This window comes from Garra rufa, chromosome 11 (assembly GCF_049309525.1).
Source record: "Garra rufa chromosome 11, GarRuf1.0, whole genome shotgun sequence".
Classification (NCBI taxonomy): Eukaryota; Metazoa; Chordata; class Actinopteri; order Cypriniformes; family Cyprinidae; genus Garra; species Garra rufa.
In genome coordinates, this window is record NC_133371.1 from 28,668,562 (window position 1) to 28,682,898 (window position 14,337).

At 36.2% G+C, this 14,337-nt stretch overlaps 1 protein-coding gene across 1 annotated transcript; it reads left to right on the forward strand.

Moving 5' to 3' along the window:
• The first annotated feature begins 1,310 nt into the window (after positions 1-1,310).
• Positions 1,311-12,051, forward strand: hsf4 (heat shock transcription factor 4). Its single transcript, XM_073850883.1, has 13 exons — positions 1,311-1,597; positions 3,771-3,879; positions 3,974-4,101; positions 4,276-4,400; positions 5,464-5,539; positions 5,670-5,737; positions 6,298-6,397; positions 6,539-6,663; positions 6,938-7,132; positions 7,277-7,385; positions 7,491-7,556; positions 10,226-10,370; positions 10,479-12,051. The coding sequence occupies exons 1-12, from the start codon at positions 1,472-1,474 to the stop codon at positions 10,322-10,324; spliced, it is 1,326 nt and encodes a 441-aa protein (XP_073706984.1). The 5' UTR covers positions 1,311-1,471; the 3' UTR covers positions 10,325-10,370; positions 10,479-12,051.
• The last annotated feature ends 2,286 nt before the right edge of the window (positions 12,052-14,337 follow it).

Consider the following 14,337-nt stretch of genomic DNA (forward strand, 5'->3'; position numbering starts at 1 on the left):
CAGGGAAAACGATAAAAGGCATGACTTACATTGCATCTAGCGAGCAAACTTTATCCAAGCTCCATGATTCGTAAGTTTGTTTTATTTTTTTCTTCATTTGAGAGGCTTGTGATAGTATTTTTTTTTTTTTAGATAAAATCGATTTTACTTCCATCTCGGAAAAGATATTGCACATATTTGACAGTCGAGAACGGTCCAATCACATGAGGACAAAATGTATAAAACAATATTGATTGCCTAAGATCTAAAGTGGGAGGGTCTGGGGCGCTGTGCTCTGCGCCCCGAGGACAATCTGAAACAAGCCAATCAGAGCTCAGCCTCAAGTCACATGCGTTTCAAAAATTTACAGACCTAATAGACACCCATTTGGCCGGCGTCCCGCATACACAAACAAACGAAAAACAGTTTAGATTTTTTTTATTTTTAACAGTTTCTAACATAACTACCAGTCAAATAGTATGACAAAATAATGCAATTTCGTGGTTATTTTGCAATATGTATTAGACTTATTTTTAACATGTTAGTAATCTTCTTCCTTGGCTAACTTGAGGGGGGCGGCGCCCCAGCGCCCCCTATTGACCAGCCGCCACTGTGTTCAAGTAATGATTGTGTTACATGAGCAACAAGAGGTAGAAGGGTAAAAATACTTCAGATCTGGATTGTGGGTCCCCCTGCTGGTCACATAAGGGTAGAGCTTTTATTTTATTTTATTTAATATCCAATATTTTCATTATTTTATTTTTTTGTGTATAAAAGTGTATGCATGTGTAGAATGTTTTTAATACTGACAATGTAAATCTTTTTTTTTTTTTTTGTCAGTAAAGTTACTTGAATTAGACATGAATGGGGGAATAGAAAGATAGATAGATAGATAGATAGATAGATAGATAGATAGATAGATAGATAGATAGATAGATAGATAGATAGATAGATAGATAGATAGATAGATAGATAGATAGATAGATAGATAGATAGATAGATAGATAGATAGATAGATGCTATTTGATTCTGAATCTAATTCAACTATCATCTGGTCAGGTGGAAAGACAAGCAGTTTTTTTTTTTCTCAGCAACAACCTTAACATCATGAATGACAATTAAAAACCCACACAAAACCCCACACATCTGCCCAGCACACTCTCCTGTGCAGGTTGTGTTTGGCCATTGTGCTGTTTGGCGTGACAGTGTGGCATTATTCTAGGCTTTGTGTGGGTCGGTATTGTTCTCCTGTGGGCTGCTTTGTTGAGTGAGGGGGTATAGCGGTGATGCTGCAGGCCATTGCTTTATGCTGACTCTGACCTGTGGGAATGGCAGGGAGCGATATGGCCCTATGACTAGGCCACAGAGAGAGAAAGGAAGAGAAGGAGAGAGGCACAGCATCAGCAACACACATCCCAAGAGAACATCGATTTGGAAATGGACTAAAATACTACTGGATTAAAAACTCATCTGTTCAAGTCCAAGTGTAGCCATGCAGGAGAACCCAGGCTCAATAGGTGTGGATGGAGGATACGCCAGCAATGTACCTGCTTTCCTCACTAAACTTTGGACTCTTGTGGAAGACCCAGAGACCAATCATCTGATTTGCTGGAGTACTGTGAGTTTATTCTGATGGCATCCTGGCTGGTTTATACACTACCAGTCCAATGTTTTTGAACAGTAAGACTTGTAATGTTTTTAAAGAAGTCTCTTCTGCTCATTAAGCCTGCATTTGTTTGATCCAAAATACAGCAAAAGAAGTAATATTGTGAAATATTTTTGCTGATTTGCTGTCGAAGAAACATTTTTTTATTGTTATTATTATCAATATTTAAAACAGTTGATTTTCAGGATTCTGTGATGAATAGAAAGACCCAAAGATCAGCATTTATCTGAAATAAAAAGCTTTTGTAATATACACTATACTATTCAAATGCTAAAAATTCAGCTTTGAAATCACATGAATAAATTACATTTTAAAATATATTCAAATAGAAAACAGTTTTAAATAGTAAAAATATTGCTAAATTGTATTTATTTCTTATTGCTGTACTTTGGATAATATGAGACTTCTTTAAAAAACATTAAAAATCTTACTGTTCAAAAACTTTTGACTGGTAGTGTATACAATGATAAATTAAGTGATAAATTGTGCAGATTTGAAATAGAATGGAATTCACTGTTGTGGACCTCTGATTAAACATTTTAACAGCAAAAACACCCAAATATAATAGTCCTATTGCAATAAAATGGTAGCTATGTATTGCCAAATATACAGACCCTTTAATATTGTCTGTGGGGGAAAACATAAGCATAAACATGTTGTTTACTAAATTAAACGACTTGAAATTATTTGTTAGATTCTACAGCTAAAACAATATACTAAAATATTGGAAAATATTAAGTTAATAGTGTATATATCTTATAATAAATATGTTTTTTATTTCCTACCCCAAATTACAATATCAGAGAAATATTTTCATAAATTATTATGTTACATATATATATATTTTTTAATCAAAATGTCTAATTTTTTTTGGGAATCATGATGGGACTATAAGAGAGCACTAGAGGTCCACAGAAAAAAAATCGAAATTTTGACAAAAAAAAAAAAGAAAATTGTAATTTTGGGTATTCGACAATTTCTATTTTTTTATCTAATATTATGCAAAACAGATGCTGTCAGCAAAGCAAATATTTTATAATATTTTAATCATGGTAACACATTATAATAAGGTCGCATTAGTTAACTAACCATGAGCAATACATTTGTAGTTGAAATTATTCATTGTGAACTATTCATTGTTATTTAATGTTAGCTCAAATTCAATAACCAATATTAATATACATTAATACAACTTTTGATTTTAATAATGTATTAGTAAATGTTGAAATTAAGATTAATAAGTGCTTTAGAGGTATTTTTCATTGTCAGTTCATGTTAGCAAACGCAGTTAACTAATATTAACAAACAGAACCTTATTGTTGCAAATTGTTTGTTGTTTTAGCTGTAGTACATTTGAGAGAAACTTTCATTATATATTTAATTGTTTTATATTACCGCCTTGTGTGAATCTGGCATAGTTTTTGTGAATAATGGAAATGTGCAGATTTAAAATGGTTTTACTCTAACCCTAACCGTTTGGTTTGGTCTCTACGGCTCTGCATTTATTATTATTATCACTGATGATCTAGCTTATGTCATCTGAAAATGATTAATAACAAACACATCATATTCTAAGTATTCATTCTAATCATACAAGCTATTCAAAGTGCATCTGTATGAAAAGTATCCGTATCTCAATTCGAAATTAATTTGAAATAAACATCAATGAAAGGTGCAATCAAAGGGCAATAAATAAGTGTATTGACTGAACTTGGAAAAATAAAAATCAATGACAAACTCTTTAAAATAAATTATTTGCATCAATATGTTGAGTTGAGACTTAAGAAGAATCCCTACCATTCAATTTAACATAAATTTAGCAATGAATCACCAGTACTGGGCACATTCATTTGCTAAAAAATCCTGTGTATCAAAAATCATTTACACTAGAGTTGTTTTCATTTAACATTCTGCTTGTGTGTGCAAAAAAAAGCAATAAAATAAATAACAGCAGGAAGATAGCGAAAACTCAATGAGGTTGAAAAACAGGCAGGCCGCTCTGAGCAGATGCTTCTCTCTGATTGACTGCAATCATGTCTCAGTTTTGCATTTAAAAAAATCAGCTTTCAAACTATAATCAAAGCAGAGACATGTTTCCTTCTTGGCTTATTTTCTCTTCTTCTAGACGGGCACTAGCTTCCATGTTTTTGACCAGGGCAGATTTGCCAAAGAAGTTCTGCCCAAATACTTCAAACACAATAACATGGCAAGCTTTGTACGCCAGCTCAACATGTGTAAGTATCATTCTGTGCAGACAAACATCCCAAAGCTATCACAGACGCTTCGGATTGAAACAGTGTTTGCGTTAACCTCTCACTTCTCTCTCAGACGGCTTCAGGAAGGTGGTGAATATTGAGCAGAGTGGGCTGGTGAAGCCTGAGCGAGATGACACTGAGTTCCAGCACCTCTATTTTCTCCAGGGCCACGAGCATCTGCTTGAACACATTAAGCGCAAGGTGAGACATCTCATCTTTAAGTGATTCTCACTCTTGCTTTATTATCTCTGAGTCAGAGACCCTGACACACACACAAACACACACACACACACACACACACACACACACACACACAGGCTGGAGGTTTATGATCTCACATTACTGACGATTGTTTATGTGTTTGTGTGTTCGCAGGTGTCAATAGTGAAGAGCGAGGAGACCAAAGTTCGCCAGGAGGACTTGAGTAAGCTGTTGTATGAGGTGCAGGTGCTACGCAGCCAACAAGAGAACATGGAAATGCAGATGCAGGATATGAAACAGTAAGATGCTATACATTCACACATACCCAATTAATCCCATGGAGTCATTTACTGTGTATCCTTTAGTAACAAAAACTGAAGCCCAAACAACAACAACTTAACCTTTTACCTCTATTATGACTCTAACTTTTCACCTACTTCTCATTCATTGGCTCCTCTGCTTTGTGAATCTCAGTGGTTTGGTGTTTTGTTTAAGCTGCCTCAAAAGCACATTCAGTAGCTCACCTGACAGTTAGGGCGACTACCACAAAACAATTACTTACCATTACATCTGTCTATCTGTTGATCTATTCATCATTCATCTATCCATCCATCCATCCATCCATCCATGCAACTATCTTCCATATATCTAACTATCTATCATCCAACTATATATTCAAACATCCATCTATCCAATCAACTGTCTATCAATCTATGATTCCATCTTCCATCTATCTGTCTATCATCCATCTTCCATGTATCCATCCATCCATCCATCCATCCATCTATCTATCTATTCAATCATTCATCTATCATCTATCTATCCATCCATCTTCCATCTATCCAACATCCATTAATCCATCTAACGTCCATCTATTCATCTATCATATATGTATTTAACCATCTATCCATCCATCCATGCATATCTTCCATCTAACATCCATCTATCTATCTATTCATCTTCCATATCCAACCATCCATCCATTCATCTATCCATCCATATCTATCATCCATATATTTAACCATCGATCCATGCAACTTCCATCTTCCATCTAACCATCCATCATCCATCTATCTATTCAATAACCCATCTATCCAGCCATCTGTCTATCAATCTATGATTCCATCTTCCATCTATCTATCTGTCTAACATCTTCCATGTATCCATTCATCTATCATCCATCTATCCATCCATCCATCCATCCATATTCCATCTATCCAACTATCCATTAATCCATCCAACATCCATCCATTCATCTATTTATCATCCATGTTTCTATCTATCTATCTATCTTCCATCTATTCAACTATCCATCTCATCTATTTGTTATCTGTCTGTCTGCATGTCCATCTATCTATCTAGGCAGAACGACGTTCTCTGGAGAGAGGTGGTGTCACTGAGGCAGAATCACACACAGCAGCAGAAAGTCATGAACAAGGCAAGACATACAGTTCATGACCACAAAGAGACAGTGGGTTGATGTAGCCATTATTGGGGAAGATGCTGTCGTGCAGATTTTGTGACTGAGTAACGCTGAATCACACTCTGTTTCTCTGTTTTATTAATAGCTGATTCAGTTCCTGTTTAGCCAGATGCAGTCCAACACTCCCAGCACTGTGGGAATAAAGAGAAAGCTGTGAGTGTACCCATTCATCTGTAACGCACATACTAATCTGAAGCACTTGATTTTGTATTGATACACACACAAAAAAAGCGCAAACAGAAAATAGCAATCAACAGCCTGATGCTCCAACACAAACACAGTAGAGGGAACGGCCAACTCAGCTGGAAACAGTCAGCTGATACAATTCACTGCCCTTGCTGGGATGAATGGACCTGAATGCTGAGTCAGACCTCCTGAGCTCTTGCTCTCACACATGCATCCACAAACACGCACACACCTGAACTGTAGCGCATGACCCTCTACCCTCTATTAAAAAGGTGCACCGTCAGCTAGTGTGACGCATGAGAACAAACTGGGTAAGAGGGCCTGCAAGAGCCAGTGCTTGGTATTCCACTGCAACTTTTGACTGACTAACTTACTAATAACAACATTGCTCCAACATTCTTTCACATCCTTACCACTAGAAGGCAATAGGATTGTAATTCTCAGTCATAAATTTATTGTATTTAAGATCTGAACACCTAATGATGTGGCTTCTATCAATTATATGCTGCATTTTTCCTTCTCCCCAGTCCTCTCATGCTGGATGAAGGCTGCTCTACCCCTCCTGCCTCAAAATTCAGCCATAGCCACTCCACAGAGTCCTTGCAAGAATCCTTCTATATCCAGTCGGTGAGAAAGCTTTCATATTAAAGATTGAAGATCTGACATAGAAGATTTTACTCACTGTATCATGGCTTTTACAACTGGTGTTTTGATGGTTTTCTCAATCAATAAACCATGACAAACAGACTTTCTTTTATGTTCAACCAGCCATCCACAGAAAGTGCATCCTGTTCCGCTAGCAATGTGATGACAGGAGGGCCAATAATCTCTGACGTCACTGAAATCTCACAGTCCAACACCATGGCTTTACAAATGCAAGCAGAGGAATCTAGGTGAGTGGGCTGACCTTCAGATTTAAAAGGATAGTTCACCTCAAAACACAGTTTTGAACCCCATTGACTTTCAATGTAAGGAAACAAACGTTCTTCTAAATAGGCTGAGAAAACAATGGCGGTATTTTCATTTCGTGGTGAACTATCCCTTTAATATTAGCCACTATGTTTTTATAGCCCTAAAATTTTTGCCCTGCATAAAATGAGGGAAGAAAACACAGAATTTGAGAAAGAATACAACGGAAATTGATTAAGACGTGGTCTATTTGTTTAGAGAAAAGTGTCTGATGCTGATTAAGGAAGAGCCAGTGAGTCCTGGGGTGCAGGGACGAGGAGAGGGTGTACCTCTTGGCTCCTGTGAGGTGTGCGCTGAACCCCCCGTCCTCCCTGTTGCCATGGTACAGTCCGTCCTAGAGGGCCGAGGATCTAATTTGGGAGAAAGAAGGGCCAAAAGACCAATGCTGGAGAGGTATACTCATACTATATCATCCGTATCAAAGTAACAAATATCTACAACTTAGGATAGTTAAGACTATTGCTTTTCCACAGATAAGCTCTACTTACACTTCAGTTAATGTAAAAATCTGTTTTAATTTGTATGTATATGTTCAAGACCAGAGATTCCTGATGGTGTGGAGAACGTTGACATGAGCCTGGAGGATTTACAGCTGCTTCTGAGGAGTCACCAGCAGAGCATGGAAACTGGTGCTGCAGCAATGGATGTAAGTCTAAATCAATACAGGGAGAGAGTGAATCCAACATACAGGTGAATGGGAGGATAGCCTTTTCATTTTAATGACCTTAAAATACTCTACACTTTCTTACAGCCCTTCACGTTTAGTCTGTCTTTGAACGAGTGGAACTTCACAGAAATGGACCCAAATTTGAAATCAGTAAGTTTACATTCGCAAATAATCAACTGTGATAGTTAAAGCTACACTATGTAGCCTATATATTCAGTGCTTTGCAAAAGTATTCATACCCCTTCATTTTTTCACATTTTGTTATGTTGCTGCCTTATGTTAAACTGCTTTAAATTACTTTTTTCCCCACATTAATCTACACTCTATACACCACAATGACAATACAAAAGATTTTAACATCTGCAGAACATGCAGACATTGCTAAATCATACAGAGAAGAACTTAGTAAGCAGGAAAGGACACACTATTTTGACAAAGCAGTATTAATTAAGATATTAGTCTGATATTTCACCTTCCTGTTAAAAAAGAAAACAGCATATTAGGTTGGTTTTGATGCTGGGATGCTGGTTTTAGCTGGTTTAAGCAAGTCCATAGCAAGTTTATGCTGGTCCTTAGGTGGTTTATACTGGTCTCTAGCTGGTTTAAGCTGGTCCTTGCTAAAACCAGCATCCCAGCATCAAAACCTAACCAGCATATGCTGTTTTTTTTTCAACAGGGCTACCTGACTGGAAATAATAAGATCAAACACAAATGTTATCAAGATTCTTTCTTTGGAATTCCTTGTTCAGTTTGGCCAAGCACAAACGCATTTTGTTCCTCAGACAGTTTTTTGCACTCTTCTCCTGGATTTGTTATAATGTTTGGCAGTCTGTAGTACTCCGAATGTTTTTCGTGGTCCAACCAATTACTACAGCCCAAAACATAACAATAATTGACCATTTTCAGCAGCAATAATCAGCAAAATATGCAAGTTTGTTCGGTTCAGTGGCATTGTTTACATTCAGTGTCTCCAAGATAGCCGATTGATGACGTATCATGAAAACCCTTGACTAACCAACATTTAAATCAAAAGTCTTCTAATCTTTAGTATTTGCCAATTTCCTCATGACAGAAATGCTACATCCACTGTAATTTCTTGAATAGGTGGACATCAAAATGTGTAAATTTAGAGTGAGGGTTTAAACTTTTATTTTGAAATCGCGATGAACAGTTCCCTGCTGAAAAAAACAGCTAAAACCAGCCTAGGCTGGTTGGCTGGTATTAGCTGGTTTAAGCTGGAAGTAGCTGGTTTTAGCTGGTCTCCCAGCCTGGCCAGGCTGGTCAGGCTGGTTTTAGCTGGTGGTTTTCTGGCCAGGCTGGAAAAATGGCCAAAACCCCTCTAAAACCAGCCTGCCGACCAGCTATGACCAGCTAAAACCAGGCTGGTTGACCAGCTAAAACCAGCCAACCAGCCTAGGCTGGTTTTAGCTGTTTTTTTTTTTTTTCACCAGGGTTAGCAAAATGCAATCAAGGATTTTTTTTAAATCATGTCCTCTAATTGAATAGCGAAATCGTGGCAGCCCTAAACTGATTTCAACAAGTAAAAACTACAACAGCATAAGCTACTTACCTGCTTTCAGGGTTTTACGGTACAGCTGTTTAATTTCCGACCATAATGAAAACCACGCAAAATTATGGAAGCCCGTTTCTGCCAGGTCAGAAAAAAATCCATGCCTTAAAAAATTATGACATACTTAAGTCGTAATTACGAGATAAAAAGTCGAAATTATGACTTACTATGTCGAAATTATGACTTTAAAAGTCATAATTATGAGATACAAAGTCGAAATTATGAGATAAAAAGTCGAAATTATGACTTACTTGAGTAATTTAAAATTAAAACAGTTTGGAGCTCCAAGTTCAGTACACACATATATATATATATATATATGTGTGTGTACTGAACTTGGAGCTCCAAACTGTTTTAAGCCAAGGTAATTTGTTGTGGAATGTGCCGTTTATCATTAGAACACTCCTGGAAACGGAACTTCAAAGGCGTATGGCGAATCATCTTATTCAAAACGGAAGGCGTCAAGTGGTCATGTGATCAATGTGTTTAAGTCATAATTTCGACTTTTTATCTTGTAATTATGACTTAAGTAAGTCGTAATTTCGACTTTTTATCTCATAATTATGACTTAAGTATGTCATAATTTCGACTTTTTAGTTCATAATTTCGACTTTTTTATCTCGTATTTATGACTTATTTAAGTCATAATTTCGACTTTTTATCTCATAATTTCGACTTTGTATCTCATAATTATGACTTTTAAAGTCATAATTTCGACATAGTAAATCATAATTTCGACTTTTTTATCTCGTAATTATGACTTAAGTAAGTCGTAATTTCGACTTTTTATCTCATAATTATGACTTAAGTATGTCATAATTTCGACTTTTTAGTTCATAATTTCGACTTTTTTATCTCGTATTTATGACTTATTTAAGTCATAATTTCGACTTTTTATCTCATAATTTCGATGTTGTATCTCATAATTATGACTTTTAAAGTCATAATTTCGACATAGTAAGTCATAATTTTGACTTTTTATCTCGTAATTATGACTTAAGTAAGTCATAATTTCGACTTTTTAAGGCATGGATTTTTTCTGACCTGGCGGAAACGGGCTTCCATACAAAATAGCAGAACTGAAGCACAACTCATAATTACCAAAACAATCTTCCTCCGCAAGTAACTTGTAGTTTAATTCTTCAACCGCTAGAGGGCCATAAAGTTACATAGTTACAAGCTTAATGCAACTTAATGCTTGCATAATAATACAAACTGTTTTCTAAACTATTTCTATGTGCATGTGCAGGAGCTGGCTAATGCCCTCATCCCTGCTACTGTGTCCCAGTACATGTTTCAGGGTCAGGAAGGGGAGACATACCCCACCGCTGGCTATGAGGAGCAGTGAAGCCCTGATATGACAGCCAGCACAGATTCCTCCTGAGAGCGAGCAGGTACTGATCAAGTCACTAACATGATGTCCAGTTATTTTGTCTAAATAGTTGCATACTATTAAAATCTACCTCAAATGTATGGTTGTCTTGCTTCATTGTTTCTCTCAGAGTGATCCATTTGAAAGCATGCCACTTGGATTGTACATTTTCCAAACTCGGAAAAGAAGGCTCAAATTTATCTGACTAGTGGATGTGGAGATGATATACAGTATCAAGTAAACTTGCTGACCAGCCATTTGTGAAGATTCACTTTGGCAAAGCAATTCAAATCTTTGGAGATGGAATATTTACAATAATCCTTTCTCAAAGCCTATAAGGAGTTCAGGCTACATCAAGATCCTTTTGAAGATTTTTCTCATGATAAAATGCATCCTAAGGAAACTTCTATTCCCAAGGGGAGGCAATATTAAGCATTTCCATTGCCAACGACTACAATGCAGGTGAACTGTATGCAATATGACGTAAATCATTGTGGCCCAAGTTTGAATGCACTTTAGTCTGTGTGTTGGAGTTTTTGCTTTGTGGAGCTGTGATTTAATTTTCCCTAAAATGTAAACTGTAAAAAAATATTATATATTCAGTTCAAATTTATATTATTATGAAGCACACACTTGTATTTCAATATATATTTGAAGACATAAAAAGTACTGGTTTAATCATATTATGTATGTATTCATGTGAGAGGTCTAGGGGTTAAAAATCAGACCTCACAGGACTGAAAACGGAAACGATGCACTGCTTTTTGCACAATTTAGTGTCTTTTTCTCAATAATATTTTAGTAAATGAAATACATTAAGACATCAAGTATCTTTGTTTCAATCTATCCTTAAGCCTTTCAGAATTTACAGCTGTCTTACTGATACGCTTATGAAATATTGTGTGATATTTGCCCTCATTTGATACAAATGTGTTGACCACACTGGTTAGATGCTAAAAACGACAAAAACAGCAGTTGTTAATGCCTTTGGAGACTGTTTTTACGCCCAACAACCAAATTAGATATAACAATGACAGTGCCGTAGGCTGTAAGTAAGAATGTGTTTATTTTTCCTGCCAAACCTTATATAATGAAAGCAAATGAACACACAACATACAATAACATTTCAGAGGCCATAATGCACTTTGTCATTACAGGGCAGCCATGTAGCAATGCAAAATACCCTAGATCTCTTACAAATGTGTTGAATTTTAAGTGCAATACTTCTGCATTTATTTATATGATTTCCCTAAAAAGTAATTTTTGCATTGATTTGAATGATTTCTCAAGGATGCAATATCTAATGATGATTTAGATGGGAACTATGATGGAATAAAATAAATTGCACTATGGGTGATAACTGTATTAGAAATAGTGTTTATTCAGTGTTAGTTTATACTCTTATTTTTACATTATTCCCTATTAAAGAGAAATAATTAAATGGTTTGTTCTGAGACGGGTGCTTTTTCACATAGGTTGCAAGTCTTTCATTGTATACTTATTTTTCTTATTTTCTCTTTCACAATGTAATTATTTGCACTGCAAATAAATGAATGTAGATTAACATGGCAAGACACAAAAGCATGAAAGCAAGAAAGAAAGTAAACCAGTGTTTCATATTGCTTCTGGATGTAGTCTGTTCCTGACTCCCACCAGCATAATGTTCAAACTATGTACACAAAAAAATTGTACAACAATAAACTTATTTTAAAAGCATGCAGAAAATCTCATTGAAATATCTCTGTCTGTTGTACTGTCATATATAGAGTGTTTTCACGACACGTCATCAGTCTGCCATATTGGCGGTACTGAACGCAAACAATGCAATTGAACCAAACAAAACTCGTAAATTTTGCTGATTATTTCTGCTGAAAATTGGTAATTATTGTTATGTTTTACGTTGTACTAATTTGTCAGACTGGGAAAACATTTGGAGTACTATAGACTGGCAAAAGTTATAACAAATCTAGGAGAAGAGTGCAAAAAAACTGTCTGAGGAACAAAAGGCATTTGTGGTTGACCAAACTGACCCAGGATTTCCAGTGCGAGCATCTTGACAACATTTGTGTTTGTTCTTATCATTTCTGGTCAGGTAGGTGAAATATTAGGCTAATATTTCAATTAATACTTATGTATCTTTACCACCTATTACAGTTTTTCTCGATTGCTTTGACCTGGTTAAAGAAACTAGTATCCACTCAGATTTTATCATCACTATCTCAGCAGAGCAGAAGACACGTCTTGCAAATGTTTTAATCCTTTCTCATTGGATTAACACATTTCCCCCACCCTTTTGCAAAACAGTTAACACAGATGTCATTCAAGCAGTACAGACTCCATTGTTTTAGCTATAACTTTAGTTTGTCAAACTATTGTGCCTTTTCCTGCTAACTAAGTCCTTCTCTATATGATTTAGCAGCTTCCACAGTTGATTTAAACACCATAAATAAGCATAACAACATATTCAATACTGCAGTATTATATTACAGTTTTTCTTGATTGCATTGATGCAGCCGTCAACTCAAACTTCACATTTTCAAAACCATTAACACACAAGCCTAAACAGTGGCACTCATGGTCAAAATGACACATTTTTGTTTGCAAAAGGCTCTAACTGCGCCAAAACATTTAAAATATGCAACAAAAGCAAATTTTACCTTCAAACAACACAACTTGTAAACAAGTATACGAGCTCTTTCAGTAAATCATTACACAATGGACAACAAAATGCAAAATACAGAACTCGAATCAGTGCACCATTGCTTATCATTGTAGCCTATTGCCAGTGCCATTTGTTGTCTTTCTATATAGACTGTCAAATTTGCCTTTTTGCAAAGAATTGGATCCAGAATAAGAAATGATTTGATGCATTTTTTTCTTGATTTCATGACATTAATTTTTTTCAAACCGTGTCTGAAAACTGAAATACTGTAAATATTATCCTCCTCTTCCTCTGACCCCTCTACCTCTTACTCTCACTCTCATCTGCCTTAGACCTCCTCCATCCATGCTGGCAAAGAACAACACAGATGTGGCACCTTTTTTTATAAGGCCTGCAGACTGATTGCTAATTGAAGATTTGTGTGAAAGAGTGTCAAACAGGTGCCTTAGTGATTTCATTCTGATCTAGGTAGTTTCTAATAGTTAGGAATGGATGGTTTCTGTTTGGTTACCATAGCTAAAACTGAATGAAATCCGTGTTAACTGTTTTGCAAAAGGGTGGGGAAAATGTGTCAATCCAATGAGAAAGGGTTAACATATTTGCAAGACGTGTCTTCTGCTCTGCTGAGATAGTGATGATGAAAACTAAGTGGTTACTAGTTTCTTTAACCAGGTCAAAGCAATCAAGAAAAACTGTAACCGTGCAATCCATGCTGTTGTTTACATCCGAGTATCTCCAATATGGCGGCGTATCCATGTAAATGACTAAACCGTGACATAATTCCAGTAACATATATTGCAGTTATAAACAATACATATTGCAATTATAAACAGAGATGTGTCCTTGTTTTACACAAGAAAACACTGTGTAATGCTACATGTTGTTAGTGTTTTTTAGGTCATTGTTTTGGGTGACAAAGTGTGTTTGTCGGCTGTCAACCTTTGCTAGTGTTCTGGAAGAATGAGTTTATTTGAGACCTGAATAAAGTGTTTTGGTAGTTGGAGTGCATTTTGAATGTGAAATGAACTGCTTTGCCAAGCTGAAAGTCGGTTAGGAGAATTGTGTGAACTGTGAAGAGTTTTGCAAAAGTGACCTAAGTATTGAGAAATGCAGTGTTGGGCAGTAGCGTCGCTACAAGTAGTGACGCTACTAGCTTAACTACATTTCTCAGTAGCGTGGTGGTAGCGTCGCTGTTTTCTGAATCAAATAGCTTTTCAGTAGCTAAGCTATTATTTTGATCAAGTAACGCGGTAGCGTCAACAAAAGCTACAAGCTATATATTGTTCTATACTTTAAGCTCAAATCGGAAATATAACTGCTACGGATC